This window comes from Accipiter gentilis, chromosome 17, assembly GCF_929443795.1.
Source record: "Accipiter gentilis chromosome 17, bAccGen1.1, whole genome shotgun sequence".
In the NCBI taxonomy this organism is placed as follows: domain Eukaryota; kingdom Metazoa; phylum Chordata; class Aves; order Accipitriformes; family Accipitridae; genus Astur; species Astur gentilis.
The window spans coordinates 1,500,663-1,516,630 of NC_064896.1; the positions used below are offsets into that span (position 1 = coordinate 1,500,663).

Genomic DNA, 15,968 nt, shown 5'->3' on the forward strand with positions numbered 1-15,968 from the left:
TCCAGACGGATTCTTGGAAGGCTTTTATACAGCAAGGGAGTACGTTTCAAGAAGATACAAGATCCACCACTAAATAACTTGAACCTTCTGCATGAACAGTTACCCATTAGAAGCCATACAGGAAAAACCTGCAGAGAAAATATTTAACTAAGCATTTAAATCGGTAATAACACAAGGCAGAAAAAAAAAGAATCTCTTTGGGACCTAAAGGTATATCAATTTATAAATTACCGTTCATAGCATTTGCTGAAGTCATTATTCACAAACACCCTTCAGCAATGTTGGAAGACTTTTCTCACAAGTGAACGTTCAATAAACAAGTAGGAGCAAAAGCCCTTACAATACATCCGCAAAACAGACAAATACTAAACCAGGAAAGTTCCATCTACTCCATTTACCAACAGCGTGTGTGCTGTATACAACAGCACACAAAGACCATGGCTTGCTCCCTACCACCACTGCCACATTTAGAAGTAGGTATCTTGAATCCCCGTTGCATTTAACAGGGGATTTACACTGGTATTTCCCACAGGCGTATATGGGACATTGCTGTTCCAGCCCAAAGTGCACAGGTTATCTCTGCCTGATGCACTAGGCTGGGTAAGATGCCAAATAACCTACGTCCCATAACCATGTAGTTCGCTGATGGGATGGAAGATACTTTGAATAGCTTTGCTCATATTCAAGCTAATATTTCAACAAAACCCCCAAAAAGACGGAAAAAAAAGGAACTGTCACTTTTAGAGGGCTTAATGAGGAAACTTAATATTTCAAAACAAAGAAACAAACAAATATTTGTGAAAAGCTCATGCCAATACTACTTTTTCAAAGTCTTAAAGTTTGGAGTAACATTAAAATACGGGGACAATGAAATTAATTTCAAGTGCGATTATGTGGCACCTCTGCCAACAGAACCATTTACTCCAACAGAACTTGAAAACAGTGGAAGTTTGCAGTTGTCAGTATTCAGATCCACAGTTTGAAAATTCCTGTTAAAGTCAGATCATATTCCAGACAAATATGGAAGTCCCTCAAATGGTTTAAATGAGCTCTGAATCAGAACCTTTTCTTCTGTGGGATTATGGATGTTATAATAAAGATTAAACACAACAAAAATTGACTGCGATTTCTATGGCAATACAGCCAGCAATATAGAACACATCTGGCGTGCATCCAAAGCACAGGCTTGAATCTACCTAGCAACCAAACGAAGCCCTAATCAGAATAAAGCCTGAACAGACAGAGCAGAAACACAGAAACCTGCGAATACTTTCAACGAACCATTTTACAGAAAACTGAAGCTTTTGGCATACAAGAGTTTTACAGCATGAAGCAAAATTCTGATTTCTAGGAAGACGCTAATAGAAAATAACAGATCTCCTTACATGATCCTTTCTTTACAGAAAGGCACATCAGTACCAAGCTTCCAGCAAAAAATTATCCTCTTTCCTACTGTGGCTTCAGTGTTATAAAACCAAAAAATATTAACAGATGATGACTTAATAGATTTACTTTTGTTTATAAAACAGTTCTAAATCTCTAATTGAATGGGTGACTGAACAGCCTTAAACACATGATAAGAGGACTTAGGAGGTAAAATATTATTATAAAACTCTAGTTCAGTAACGCAAGGCAGATTTGTCTAACAGATCCTATCCTCAGGCTGGAGTCTGCACACAGGAAAAAGCTCTCCATGAAGGGGGGGAGAGGATGGAAGGGAGGGGGGAAAAAAAAAAAAAAGAAAAAAAAAAGATTCCCTTTCAGAGGGCCCCTGGCCTCTGCTTGGATGCAGAGGCCCAGCCTGTGGAGCTTAAAGAAGATCCTATCACTACCAGAAAATAAGTTAATTGTAGATTAAAAAAAAAAATAGATAGGGAAGATTATATTTAAATGTTGGTTTCAATAATCGAGCTCCTTACTTATGCCAGAAATCATGAATTGCCTTATTTCTGTAGCTGCAGCCTCGCTGGGTGGCATTACATTATTTATGAGTAATGCAATCCACGTTTTCTAAACATTCCTACTCGCAATTTAGGCTTTTTTTTTTTTAAGGTTTCAGATAATAAGTCATGTTAAAACTCATCAAAAGCCAACATTTGGATGCCATACTCAGTGATAGCCAACTGCACAAGTAAATACTAGTGCGCTAACTTGTTCTATCCTAAAGACGTTACAGGAAAAACCGCAAAGTGTTTTGGAAGCATTTACAATAAATGCTTCCGAACCATTAAAAAAAAATATCTTATCATAAAGAACTTTAAGCTCAAAAAAGCAGCTTATATCCACATTGTAAAGTTAATACCTAACTACTCTAGGAGAAGAGAACATGACAAGCCATGCAAACACAGCAATACTTTTCCCTTTAAGCTATTTCCACAAACCGAAATCAGGAAAGTAAACTGACACAGTCTTTATTGTTGTGTGTAGATACACCACATTTTGCCACCAAAAGAAACCTCTACCAACATGTACTTGCAGTTACACTAAACCCCTCACTTCATAAGAAAATGTGCAATTCTTAATGCACTCATTTTTATTTTCCCGGTTTTCTATTTACTGTTTTGAAAACTACATAATTCCTTCCCCACACTCACTAACTTTGAACCGCTGCTATGGAGAGCGAAACATCTACCTGCCATTTATGTTTCGAATTTAAGATGCAAGCAGTTCCCCTTTTTCCAGTTTACTGCCTGGAAAGTATCTAAGAGCAGAACACCAAGATCTGAGACACATGGTCATGTTACTGAATTTAGAACCACACTACCAGAAAGCCCCTTACAGAATAAAACACAATTTTAACAGTGACTAAAAGTTCTTTAAACAGAATACTAAAATTTACTTTACATGCTAACAAGTTTTGCATGTGAACAAAATGAAAAGAAGCAATAAATTCATGACAAATTCCATCGTTTTCAGAAAAATGCATTAGAGCACAAAGAAATGAGCCTTCTATGACTGAAGGACATTAAGAACAAAACTGACTTGCATCCAGCTATAAATTTTTCTTCAATTAAGAGGTAAATGCTTTGCATGACAGTTTGGTTATACAGTCTAGTCTAATGAGAGAGAAAAATTACTTCAGTTATCAAGCTATCTCCCATCACTTAGCAAGCCACCCTGCTTGCTGCTACTTCTCACCCCAAATTCAATACAAATCTTAGGACTATCAGCTGAATTTTCACATTATCCAGTAAGACTGCAAAACATAAGTTGCAGGCTGACTCTCAGCTCTCTGCTGTAGCTAGATACAGTGGAAGATAGTGGTTGGATCAATCTCCTTTAAACACATACCAGATGTGTCGAAAGGCATATAAGCCATGTATATTTCTGTCATTTCTTTCAATTTCTACTGGAAATTAGCTCAAGAAGTATCCCGACACCTTTACCACTAAGGAAGTAAAGCTACGAGGACGAAACAATTTGTGAAGTTTGTATTGTGAGTCAAACAGCTTCCACTGCAACTCCAGAGGAAAACTTCCATTGTATCTCACATCACACATGTTCTGGAATAGAATAACTTTTGAAGGCACTTATGATTCATTCCCCTTCCCTCCTCTACCCCACCCACCAAAACGTAACTTTTAATGGTCCTCCCAAATCACTACTCTTAACACAGAGAAAGCAAATTCTCAGCATTTTATCTGCCCAAAGGTTGTATAGAAAAGCAAACAGAAGGTTAAAGATGTCTGTACTGCTCCATTAAAAACATACCATACCAGAGTAAAAAAAAAAAACCACAACAATTTCACACTTTTAACACAAAAACCTGTGAACTTTGAAGGAACAATTTATGAAATGTAAATGAAGACATACATGGCACTCTGATTTGACTTGATTATACCACAGAGCATCCTCAGTTCCACAGTAGTACTGTTTTAATATACCTGCCTTTTGGAAGTTTACTTAACACTCTCCTGGTGGAAGCGTGATGCATGACACTGAATTTGATCTGTTACTGAGAGCTGCTTTTACTTCGCTTCACTTTTTGTTTTTTTTTTTAACAGCAAGTATTTCACTGCTATTCCCTAGTTTACTTGATTTCACCATAACCTGCACCCTGAACAGCTGGCTTCACATCCTTCTCCTACTTTAAACTGTGTTCACATTATGCGGACTAGACAAGGCATACTTTCCCGATTCCATAGGCTAAGCCTAGTGCGCAAATAGGAAGACATCTACAGCACTGCTTCACCTAAAACATCCTGGCACACACTTCCATGCTTTACTCCAGGTATACTCACAACCCTATCTTTGTTTCCCCACTCTGCTCATTCTATCCCGTATTTTCCCTTCACACACAGATAAGGAAGCACATCTCAACGTCCTTCTCCCTTTTATGACAGAACTTGAACGCTTATTTGCTCTGCCAAGGACGGTTTGTGTCGTCCTGTACCAATACTGATGTCTGACAGCCAGAAGGTTCCCCGAAACACGGAATGTTAACATCACACTTAACACTTCCACAGCGGCCGTGGAAAGAAACATCCATCGCGCTGAACACAGCGCTTAGCGGGCCGAGCCCATCAGGAGCACCGTCTAAATAGCGTGCTTTGCTAAAATCTAACATACTGTAGCCTAACAACAGGTAAACTCGTATCAAAGAAAAACTAAGAGGTTTATGGGCTACTTTTGCAAATCTATTTCTTATCATGAGACAACTGGAATCGTACCAGGTTATAATTAGAGTTTACTTAACACGCACAGTTTATGAGCATACTGTCTGAATTCCACCAGATTGCTAAAATCCAGCATCTTCCTAATATAGTTTCAACTCCATCATATACCTCGTTAAGCAAGGACAACAGCTCAGGTGGCAAGTTTTCCTGGCCAAATCCATCATTAACTTAAATCTCCATGTAAGTTACAACGGTATCTACACACACAGAGATGAAAACGCATGTTTTGCATTGACACCTTCAGCCTCATAACTCGTATTTTCACTTGCTCTGGCTCCTCTTTTAGTGACAGAAATGGAACTCCCAGTAGCTTTTGACATTCCCTTTGCCATCCAGCTACATCACGAACTGCCGGTTAAACACTTGCCCAAATCTGAACTCTCCCTTCCACGCTTCTGTCAGACTTGAGGATCAATTCTTTTGATAAACTGGAGCAGAAGCTCCTTCTCCAGCTCTCAAAATACATTTTAAGCACAAAGTTTATAAATACTAAGCACGTGCTTCCCATGCAAAAAGGCCCAAGCGGCTGAAGGCAAAACCGTGAAGATTTCGGGCTGGCCGCCGTGCAGCAGCACTCCCGAAGGCACGTGTAATTAGCCCTAAAATTCTGGGGCCCGGCGAGTCGCCGCACAAGGGCTGACCGTCTCATCTCGGGCAGGCAGAAGGTGCTGAAGCGAGCACTTGGCGGTGACCGCCTGCTCTGGAGGCAAAGCTTCGGTTTCCGAGGCGGTCTCTCAAAGACATCACCGCAGTTACGAGATTATGCAAGCTGGCCTACAGCCGCTGCCTGGGAAACGCTAGTTATGAAATACAAAAAAAAAAAAAAAAAAAAAAAAAAATTAATTCCCTACTATCTTCGGCACAGGAAAAGGGGGCAACAGAGCAGGACGCGGTGCCCGGCTTATCCCCGCTTACCCGAGCGGTACGACAAGGGTTTCCGCCGTTCCCCCCCGGGGCGGCCGGCGGGGCACAACTCCCGGTTCCCCCACCCCCCGCCCCGAGAACCCGCACCGCCCGCTCCCGCCCTCCAGCACAGGCCGCTCCGCCGCCGGCAACCGGGAGGCGGCGGACGGGGGTGAAGCGAAAGGCGCGGTGAAGCCCCGCTCCGGCCCAGCGGCGGGCGGGCGGGCGGGGGGCTCGGGGCAGGGACGGCGCCCGGTGTCCCGTTCCCTCCCTCCCTCCCTTCCCCGGCCCCGCGGCCCGGCCCGGCCCCGCCGGTCCGCCCGCCCTCACCTGCGCTGCCGATTTCCATTCATGGAGCTGGGCGCAGCCGCTGAGGGGCTGCGGGATCCGCCGACTTACAACCGGGCCTCGGCGGCCCGGCTCGGGGCTAAAACCTGGGCGGCGGCGGCGGCGGCGGCCCGCCCCGCTCCCCGCAGGCCGCGGCCCGGCGCTTCGCCTACGGCCGCCCGGAGCTCCGCTCCCTTCAGGCAGTGGCGGCGGCGGCGACGGCGGCGGCGGCGGCGACCGGAGTGATTCCCCCCTTCTTCCCCCCCTCCCCCCAACCCAACCCCCCCGGGCGGAAGTTGCGTGGCCGCCCGCAGCCCCGGCTCGCGCTGCCGCTCTGCCCCGCCGCCGCCGCCGCCGCCTCGCGCGCGCGCCCGCCCGCCCGCCCCAACCGCCGGAAGTCCCGCCCCCGCACGCCGGACTAGCCCGCATTTTTTTCCGGGGAGGGGGAAGGCGGTGCTTCCGGGAAGGAGGCGGGACCGGAAGGGGCCGCGGCGAGGGCGGGAACCGGCGCGAATCGCTCCGACACGGAGCGGGGCGAGTCCGTCAGTCACCGGCGGAGAGCGGGTCCGAGCGGGGGGTAACGGGGGGCTGACCGCGCCCCGGGACCCCGGGCCCGTACCCGCCGCCTTCACCGGTGAGGGCCGAACGCGAACGCAGAGGGCCGGGGCTCTGCCCCGCGGCCTGAGGGAGGAGGATTTTCGACTACGGGTGGAAACCGTCACGGCGGCCTTCCTCCTCTCCGCCGTCCTCCTCCTCTTCCTTACAGCCCGCCGAACGCGGGCCGCGGCGCTGGTGGCGTACGGCGGCTTCTCGCAGTTGTAGCCCAGTCCTGAATAAATTACGTCACCCCCTTTTTTTTTTTTAAATCCTCACCAAACCTACTAGAAAAAAACCCAGCGCCTCGGCCTTAGTCACGCTCGGGAACGTAACGCTCTCGCCAGTTATTTATTTCCCCCTTTACAGGACACAGCGATGTGCTGGACGGGAGCTCCGGCAGCTGCCGGCACGTTCCACACGCGCTGCCAGGAACGCTGGCGGAACACACGGGCTTCTTCCTCTGCGCCGAAACATCTGGTAACGCACGGCACGTCTCGGCTGCGGCGCTAAGGTGACTGACTGGAGGGGACCCTGCGAAAGGGCGCTGCGAGAACACGGAGGGGAGAGCTGCAGACGGGGCCGGCGGGAGGGCGAAGCACAAAGCGAGGCAACTTGTAGGCAAGGCTAAAAGACTAAACGCTGCTGCAGATGACGAGGGCGCGCGTGTGAATATGCCGCCTTCCTCCCGTAAGGCTTTAAAACGGCCTTCTCGGGGAGCGAGATGTAAAGACATCTGGCAAGTGTACACTCGACCGATTAAAAAACCTGATAACTAAACGCACGTTATCCTTCGACATTCCCGTAACAACCGAAGGGTTGACATTGGGCTCGTGTTTATTTTTCCCATTTGCAGATAAGTAACTAGGGTTGATGATAAGAATAAAGACTATGATTCTCTACATCAGCATTTGTCTGCCCTTTTCTCAGTTTTTGGCAGTGTTTTTAACAATGTTTAGTACCACTTTGTTAGAGATTTGGTACACAAACTGCCACCAAACAACCAGAGGGTGAAACGAGCAAAACAGTGTGTGCACGTGGGGAAGCGATTCAGATGTACCAGGCTCGGCTCAGCACTAGGTCAGGCAGGCTTATCTCCATTTCCTCTGCCCCCAAAAGATCATTGTTTGGCAAGAACAGTACATTGAGACTCGTCCAAGCAGGTCTGAACCTGCTACTTGTTATGAAGAAATAATGTCACCTCTCCTAGGGATGAGAAGGGTACTCCACCAGATAAACCGCTGGGCAGGTACCAAAGACCTGGAACTTTGGGCCAGCAGAAGAGGAGTTTGAGATTCACAATCCAGATGTCAGAAATCATCATTAGGAATGACCATCCTGGAGACTGCCAGCTAAATTAATCTTTACAAGTGTAAATTTAGTTATCAGGTAAGCTATACAGTAAGGATTCTAAAACCATGCAAATTAAAAATAAACTCCTAGAATATTTCCTTAACTGAAATCCTGAGAGGGAAGGGGAAATGTGATCAGCAAGATCAAGTAGATATGGTGGAGGGAGACATCTCTGCAAAATGCACATACCTTAGAGGCGTGCAAGCACTTCTGGTTCTGCAGCTTAGGCAGGCCACTGTAATCAGAACCAAGGGCCAGGGCTCAAATGCCAATCTAACATTTGAAACCAAGGAGTCCGACCTGTTTTCCAGGACTTCAGACCCAGCTGCACAAGGCACAATTTTCTGTTACACCTCTCTCATAAAAACAGCCCCCTTGAAACTGCAAAAGAAGATTTCTGTTATGTAGCAGGATTCATTTTTAAAAAGGTGATGTAATCTTAAAACCAGCAGGAGGATGTGTGCAGAATCTGTACAGCTGCTCAGTTCAGTACAATACATTCTGAGTGCTACAGTTCAAGTAAATTAGCTAGCAAGTACATGTATGCCATTACCAAGCACCTCCTTAAAATTGCTTAGCATTATTCAAAAACCCAGTTACAGCTCAACTGCTAAATAATTCATCGTCTAAAGGTATGTCAATACACCTTTGCAAAGTAAAGCACAAGCAGAACCGAAGAATTCAGAGGATGGCAAACAACCTCCAGTTTTGGGCCCTAAGACACAACATGAGCTGTTGGCATTAGAGAGGACTATGATGTTTGCAAGGAATTCCAAAGCTGGGAAATGTAAACATGATGCAGTATGAAAACCCAGAGGATCAACTTTAACCCCAATCCAAAAGGAGTCCGAAATCCGTCCTTAAAGCATCTTGGAGCCACCGGCCTTTTTAGCCCCTAAAGCACACAACGTAGCTGGAGAAACAGCATGTTTTGATGTACGCTTCTGCTATCTAATAACCCAAGGAGCTCAAATTAAGTCAGTTCTCAAACAGATGACATTTTAATAAAAAGTGGAATTGGCTACCATATTCCAAGAAGTTTTAAGCACATACTTGTTTGCTTAAGTGTTTCTCTCGTTAAATTGAAATCTGGAAAGTGAGGGGTTTTGGATCCTCCACAGTATCTGATGCAATTCAGCTACAGTCAGCATTTCACTGTTTGTCCCCAAGCCTTTCTCGAGTGAACGGCCAGGACTGCATGTACCTTCCCCACGCAATCTGACTCAGGAGTGTCACCCCAACATGTTCACATTGCTTTTATTTAGGTCTTCTGCCAACAGTTACAGGGTAACAGATACTTGGGACTGCAAAGTCAAAGTTGCAAGCAAAAATCAGGACCAAGGCAAAAAAAAAACAACCAACAAACCCACAAAGGCAATCAAATCAAATATAAATACAATGTTCTGGAGCTCTTTAATCATACCGTTTTCTTTAATAAAGAGGTGGTTACGATCTTACAGTATTTTCTTTTGGCCTAATCCAAGGATTTTGTTACTCTTTACCAGTCTTAATTCCACGCATACAAAAAAAAACCCCAACCTGATATTCAACCTTTAAAATATAAGCCATATTTTCTTAATAAAATAAGTTTTGTGCTGCTGCTTGTTTAGTAAGTACTGTACATCAACTGTTCACGTCTATTTAACAAATGGACCATACAGAGTTCAAGCTAAAGCAAAAAAAAACAACCCCAAAAAACCCACAAGAAAAATAACAACCCAAACAGAGTGTCTTGTAAACACCCTATGTACAGTTCAACACTTGCTTGTATAAAGGAGGTATGAAAGGGGCTAGAAATTGAACACAAAAGCACTGGAGTCCCATAAATTTTCTTTCACAACTATTGAAGTGCAAATCACTCAGGCAAGATATGAATTTCACTTGTTTATTGCTGTCCTGCTGTCTGGCTTCCCTTCCTGAAAGAATCACATTCTTTTATTTCACACTGATTTTCCAAGAAGAAAACCTTCCGCGAGGCAACGTTGAATGCTTGGGCTTTTTGACACTAATACATCAGGTCGTACACTTGCGAATACCAGAACACCCCGACCGCCCCTGGAAGCTCTGGGGAGAAGGCGGCTCTGCCCTCTCACCCCCGTTATGTTCAGATGTGAGATAAGGGAAACAAACAGCATTCAACAACTGACAGGCAAATGAAAGTTATTCCTCTTCCCACAAAACTGCATGCACCTGGCGATGTTTCCAGTTGCAGAAGGAACACGTGCGCATGGAGAAGGCAGAGACTCGGGAGCCATTCGGGATGTCCGTGTGGGGTTTGTGGCTAACTACAAATCCTGATATGTATCTGGGTTAACACCTATCCGCTATGGGTAGCAAAATGCACAGCACCTCAACATGCAGTTACTCATTTGCATCTTGGACAAGAAAAGGGTAGAAATGCTGAATGCTGGAGCCGCGTAGAAGGTACAGTGCATAGTCCATTATAGAAAACATGCGGGTAACTCAAACCCCTTCTAAATTTCTTCAAAATGGAAATAGGGTTTAAAGGGCACAGCAGCTACTGAGTTTGGCTTTTTTATTTATTCAAAACCATGAAAACCCAACGCAGAGGGTGAAATAAGGGCAGAACACGATCTGCAAGTCAACAGCTGAGAGTTTCAGAAGCTGTGAAGCTTTTGTGTAGTTAAAATTGCTGTTAAAAGTAGGTGCTACATCAGCAAGTCTTCATTCATAGTTTTCTATGAACAGCCACCTTACAAATGAGTGCAAATCTTAAAGGTCCATTTTACATTTCAAGTCTCAAGGTTAAAAAAAATTGTTACAGAGCAACAAGCTGTTTCTGTAAATGCCCACGCTATCTCTTTTCAAATGGTTAAAAATGGCACGTGCTATGCCACAGCTACTAAAAGACATTTCAGAATTCTAGACCCAACTAAAACACTAAAATAAAAACTAGAAACCAAAATATCTTTGCCCCCCGCTGCAGAAGAGCAGCCAGGGGCTTTCCATTGTAATGCTGGTGAACAAACTGATTTGCAGAGAGAACCTTGACCTTAACCCCGATTTGATTCTTAGCGAGGGGCTTTCTAACACAAGGTGAGCGGGTACAGCCCCTCTGAGATCATTTTGCTTTCAATGAACACAAGCCAGAGTTCTGAGGATGAGATGGAGAGGTGCTGAATTTGTGTCACTATGCAGGCACTTGTGTATAGGAATGTAGGCTTCTCATGTTGACACTTAGTGTTGATGCATTCCCTACTCTCTAAAAGCCTTCCTAAGAGTTCACTACCCTACTGACCATGAATAGTTCCTGGTCTCCTCTCTGTCACCTTGCAGTTATACAGCAGTGGAGGTTGACACAAGGTGCAAAGGAGAATATGAACCAAATACTGTAGTCTTGAGGAAAAAAAGGACTGTGCTAAACGCAGGATCTTCACAAAACGTGACATCAGTGGGCTCAGCACTTAGTTTGCATAGCATATTGATGTCTTCATTTTTCACAAACATGTTGCCCAAAAAGAAAACGGGTAGAGTGAATTCCCGGTGTTAGGACAGATCAATGGGTCAACATGACCAATGTGGTTTTCATGAAGGCAAGGCAAGTTTAAACATCAGAAAGTACAAAACAAAAAGGTGTGCTTCTATCCACGCGTACTGACAAGGGGCAGTGCTTGTGGTGGATCTGCCTTGGAAATGCGTTCACGTTTGGCAGTAAAATGATAACAGAGCTCTTCCCTTTAAGAGCTTGGTAGGAGTGTGCGTGTCATTTTTTTCTCTTGAAGGAAGCACTGTGCACACTTTCATATAAAAAACCCAGATAATCTGCCCACATGATACTGGTAATGAGTTGCTACTACTGCCCTGCTGTGCATAATGGTCATTCTGTGCAGCAAAATGAGTCTGAAAAGCAGTCACTATGTTACTGTTGGGAAAAAAGGCTTTTTTCCTGTTACAAACACAGATCAGTAGGAGTTTCCCCCATGACAATAACAAGGATTTCATCATTCTGTCTAAGGAACAAATCTGGTGTGCTTTCAGAATAAAAAACCCTGTGCATGAGATCAGCGATACCATGACACGAAGAGCAGCAAAACCTAGCAGCAGAGAGGGTGACAGTTTGGAGGTGCTGGAGTTGGGGTACGCGGTACTTCGGAAAGCAGCCGACCCGGGCAGACATGTGCTGAACGCACATGGGAGACGGGCGCTGAGGAGTACCTGGCGCTGCACGGACTGCAGTTGGTAACACTCATCGGACAGGAAACGTTAGAAATCTCTGGTGTGAGCGCACAGCCTCAGGAAGTGCGGTGATGTAAACTCTGAGAATGTTAATGACTTGTGTATTTTGGCAACAGACTCAGTATCGTATAAAAATAATGTTTAGTAAAAAAATCCCGGTGTCCATCATAAAAATTCAGGAAAAAAAAAAAAAGAAAAAAATTGATAGCGATTTCCGTCCTCATGGGATGAAGATGCCCCCATTTGTCAGAAACAGTTTTAAATAACAAGTAGTACATTGGAAACAAAAATGGGTCAGCAGCCATTAAACGTGTCCTATATGAAAGTGCACATCTTTCAATGGAGTTTAACCACCATGAGGTCATGATCTAACACAAACTGCAACTTAGGACCGTAGAAATTAACTCCTTCCGATGGAAATATGGACCACCATCAAGACAAGATTACTATTTTCCTTACAAGATTAAAAACATTGAAATTTTGCAGCATCATAGTAAGGCACTCACCCATGGAAAAGTCTGTGACTGTTGCTTCAAATGGCAGCAGCTAACTAGCTTTTAACACAAGGAAGACAGTTTTCAGTTCTGAGCTAAGTGCTAGGGTGCCTTACATTATATGGGGGGAATTATTTGGGGGCGGGGAACTGTTAGTGTTAGAATTCTCCTATAAACTAGTTGTTTTTCCCCTTAACCCATTAAAGCATCTCATATTCTAAAATATTAGTTTTATAAATCTAGTCTTCTGTTTTAAGGCTCTAAAAATCCCCTCCCCCCAACCCCCACAAAAAATACCTACCAGCGCCTGGTGGGCAACGGAGGACCAAATCCGCCATTTCACAGTCAGGAGTCTATAGTATTGCATCTTAAAAATGAAAACCTGCTTCCGCCTCCTGGGAGTTTTATCCCTTCCTTGAATGCCTTCATGTGTTTGGTCAGGTCAAAATTTTGCAAAGCCAGAAAAATTAAAAAAATAATCATCAGTCTCTTCCAATCCTACAAAGGTGTTGGATCTTTCTGTCCCGTGGTGCTGGTCTCCTGCCTCGAATCGACGCTGCCTGCCCTGCAGTGATTTCTCATTGGAAAAAAACCAAGGTGTCCCAATGCTTCCTCTTTTGTATGGCTCCTACAAATCTGAAAGCTTTCTTGAGTGAGGTAACAAAAGTTAGGCTTTCAAGCAAAGTACATGGTACGTAAAGTGTCCTGATGAACCTGCACAGCCTTCGCCAAGGCCTGGGGGTCTCTGCCGTTGCTCTGTCCAGATATATGGCTGCCCTCACCACTGAAAATCAAGGAAATCACTGCATAATTATTTCGTATTTCCCCCCAGGAACACTGAGAAACCCCCTTGGAGATCAGGGTCCACGAGTGCTGGCAGCACAGGAAGGCATCTCACCACAGCATACAGGGATGCTGTGCATGCCGGTGACCATGCCCGGCACTGCCGAGACTCCGGCACCTTGAGGTGGCTGCTAACGGACACCCCAGGGATGCTCCTCCAGGCCAGGGATGAGCTCAGGATGGGATTTAACCTTCCTTTACCCCCAGTTCCCCTCTAGAGCTGGGACCTAAGAGGAAGCAGCTATGTGCGAGTCTCCCCCCGCAGAAAGGGCCTGCTGCAGCGCTGCTCTAACACAGGCACTTTCAAACACCAAGGCAGGGTGCTCATGCACCCTGCCCATCCCTGGGGTCTGCCCTCCCAGGGCTGTGGGCAGAGCCCCCTCACCTGTCATGCTCCTTGTCCACGAGATGGTACCGTGCTCTGAATGCCACCAGCCGGGCGTAGTACGCCGGGGCCGGGATGGAGACCGAGCGGGTGCAGCGCACGTAGGTATGGCACAGCTGGTACGTGAGGATCTGCAGTTCATCCGCGGTGAACCGGTTGTCATCCCAGAGCACATAGTAATGGGATGGCCGGCTCGTACCCTGGGAAGGAGAGGGGGCGGTCTGAGAGGTGCTGCCTGCACCCAGACGCAGGCAGCTGCCTCACATCCTGATCAGACCCTCCCTGATCAAACCAACCTGGCAGACAGTGTGGGCAGCACTGCGAGGCAGCAAAGCCCTTCGCACTGAGGTGCAAGCCAGCATTAACCCCGCTGCCCCACGCCCAGGCACTGCTGGTGCTTCTGCACTGCCATCCCTGGCTCCCAATGCCGCACAGCCCACTGCATCGCGTATCGCACCGGCTGCCCCCCAAACTGGGCCAGCTCCCCGCTCTCCTTGCAGGGGGAGAGGAAGCCAAAAAGCCTCCCTTGTGGAAGCAGCTGTAGATTAAATGAGCGCAATTTTTTCAATACGGTTTCTGACTAATCTTGGCTGCCTGAAGAAAGGCAGCTGCAAAGCAAGCCGCCTGCTCCAGGGACGGCTGGGCCCAGTTCTCCCGCCCACGGCCAGACAACAGGTCCCTGCTGACAATCAGGCGCCCCAGCGAGCCCGGCACGCTCAGGCACCAGCTGACAAGCTGCTGAATTGGCCACTCTGGAGGAGGAAAATCTCGCAGGAGAGATCCTTGGCTCCAGGAGAGAAATCGAGTACGTGCCACATAACGCAGCAGCAGTGCCGTCCCAGCACCTGCTCGCCAACCACCGCAATGGCAGCTTGGATTGAACTGCCCACATCTCCGGAGGGAGGCTATGACAGGGCTGGGTCAGATGCACAAGAGCGCAATCTGCAACAACAGCCGAAGAAAACCAGCAGCTTTACAACAGCCAGCTCTGCAGTGCGGTACCTGAATGCCTGCATGACTGCACAGGTAGAAGTCGAACTCAAAGGGGTGGGTGATATTTGTGTCCACTGTTGTTCCTGCTGGGATGTTCCCACTCTTCCCAATCTACAGGGAATAGAAAGAGAGATCCAAGCACTGCAGAGTTCGGTTATTTCCAGCTGCCCAGAGCACCGTCCGTAACACACCTGCCCTGCACCAGGCCCTCGGCGCAGGGACCCCATTTCAGCATCTCAGTTTGAGAGCACCATGCAGAGCTGCTCCCCAAGTGCCTGTTAAGGGGGGACAGAAGCAGCTCATCCTGTTCTGCTCCCTGCCCAAACAGGCTTGCTGCCATTTTCTGCAAGCATCAGCACCAGGCATGTTGTGGAGCTACAGCAAACAGCATCAGAAGGAAAGGAGGCAGGGTGAGGGCTGTGCACTGGCCCACACTACTGCAGAAAAGAGCATTAAGTGAGCAACACTCCAGGGATCTCTGCAGAGTGTACACTGTAGCCTGTGCCAGGAGATACTGGGGCTTTTGCACCTTGATCAAAAACTGTCCTCCATTCCCAAGATTAAATCTTCATGGTCAGGTAGAGCCAGAGTCTGATGAGACTAGATCTAACCACTAAATTTAGAGCAAATCTAGGAAAAAGCTACAGCAATTGATGATACTGCACAGCACACATGAACAAGCTGTGAGCAAGCAAGGGGTTATTCATCCTGTCACGTCAGCGGCTACAGCTATCACCAAAACAACAGATGTTTTCAAGCTGACAGAGGCTATTTCAAGAGAGCCACCAGGATCATCAGCACCCAGTAACTCATAATAACAGCAAACAGCTGTCTGGGTTTCTAGAAGCAGCCTAATCCGCATGGATGCGGGAGTCAACTGAGCAGCACGTTTCATTCAAGAAAGAGCTCTCTGCCTGCCAGCGGTGAGCTTTCCCCTCGGCAAAGTCAGGGCTGGCTCCTCCCAAGGGCCAGGGATGAATCAGCCGCCTCTGGCCCCGGCACCCCACAGTGCTCACCCTCTCGTTCTTGTCTGCACAGAAGAGACGGGTGTGATGCCTTTTCTGGACGACAATGTAGGTGATGCCAGGCTGGTAATCCTTTTCCAGTTTGATGCAGGCATCTCGGATTGCTAGGAGCTCGTAATGAAGGATCTGGAGAGACAAGGGCATGCAGAGTAAGGGGACACACCGGCACCCAGCTGTC

General features: G+C 46.7%; 2 protein-coding genes across 6 annotated transcripts in view; both read right to left on the reverse strand.

Annotated features, from left to right (window-relative positions):
- The window catches only part of AGO3 (argonaute RISC catalytic component 3), a 42,852-nt gene extending 36,775 nt beyond the window's left edge, over positions 1-6,077 (reverse strand). For 2 of the 3 annotated variants that reach the window (XM_049819900.1, XM_049819902.1), the window contains exon 1: positions 5,910-6,077. In XM_049819900.1, the coding sequence (XP_049675857.1) occupies positions 5,910-5,928 (19 nt within the window). In that variant the 5' untranslated portion in view covers positions 5,929-6,077. Of the gene's footprint in view, positions 1-5,317; positions 5,474-5,909 lie in introns of all 3 variants that reach the window. The other variant, XM_049819901.1, reaches the window with a different exon arrangement.
- A 3,015-nt stretch (positions 6,078-9,092) lies between these two features.
- The window catches only part of LOC126046969 (protein argonaute-1), a 28,021-nt gene continuing 21,145 nt past the window's right edge, over positions 9,093-15,968 (reverse strand). The window contains exons 12-16 of one of the 3 annotated variants that reach the window (XR_007508491.1): positions 15,782-15,916; positions 14,775-14,876; positions 13,773-13,972; positions 12,846-13,328; positions 9,093-9,157 (exon numbers count right to left, since the gene is read on the reverse strand). Coding sequence is in view for 1 of the 3 variants with exons in the window: in XM_049820068.1 (XP_049676025.1) it covers positions 13,220-13,328; positions 13,773-13,972; positions 14,775-14,876; positions 15,782-15,916 (546 nt within the window). In the remaining 2 variants the exon portion in view is untranslated. Of the gene's footprint in view, positions 13,329-13,772; positions 13,973-14,774; positions 14,877-15,781; positions 15,917-15,968 lie in introns of all 3 variants that reach the window. The other 2 variants (XR_007508490.1, XM_049820068.1) reach the window with 2 other exon arrangements.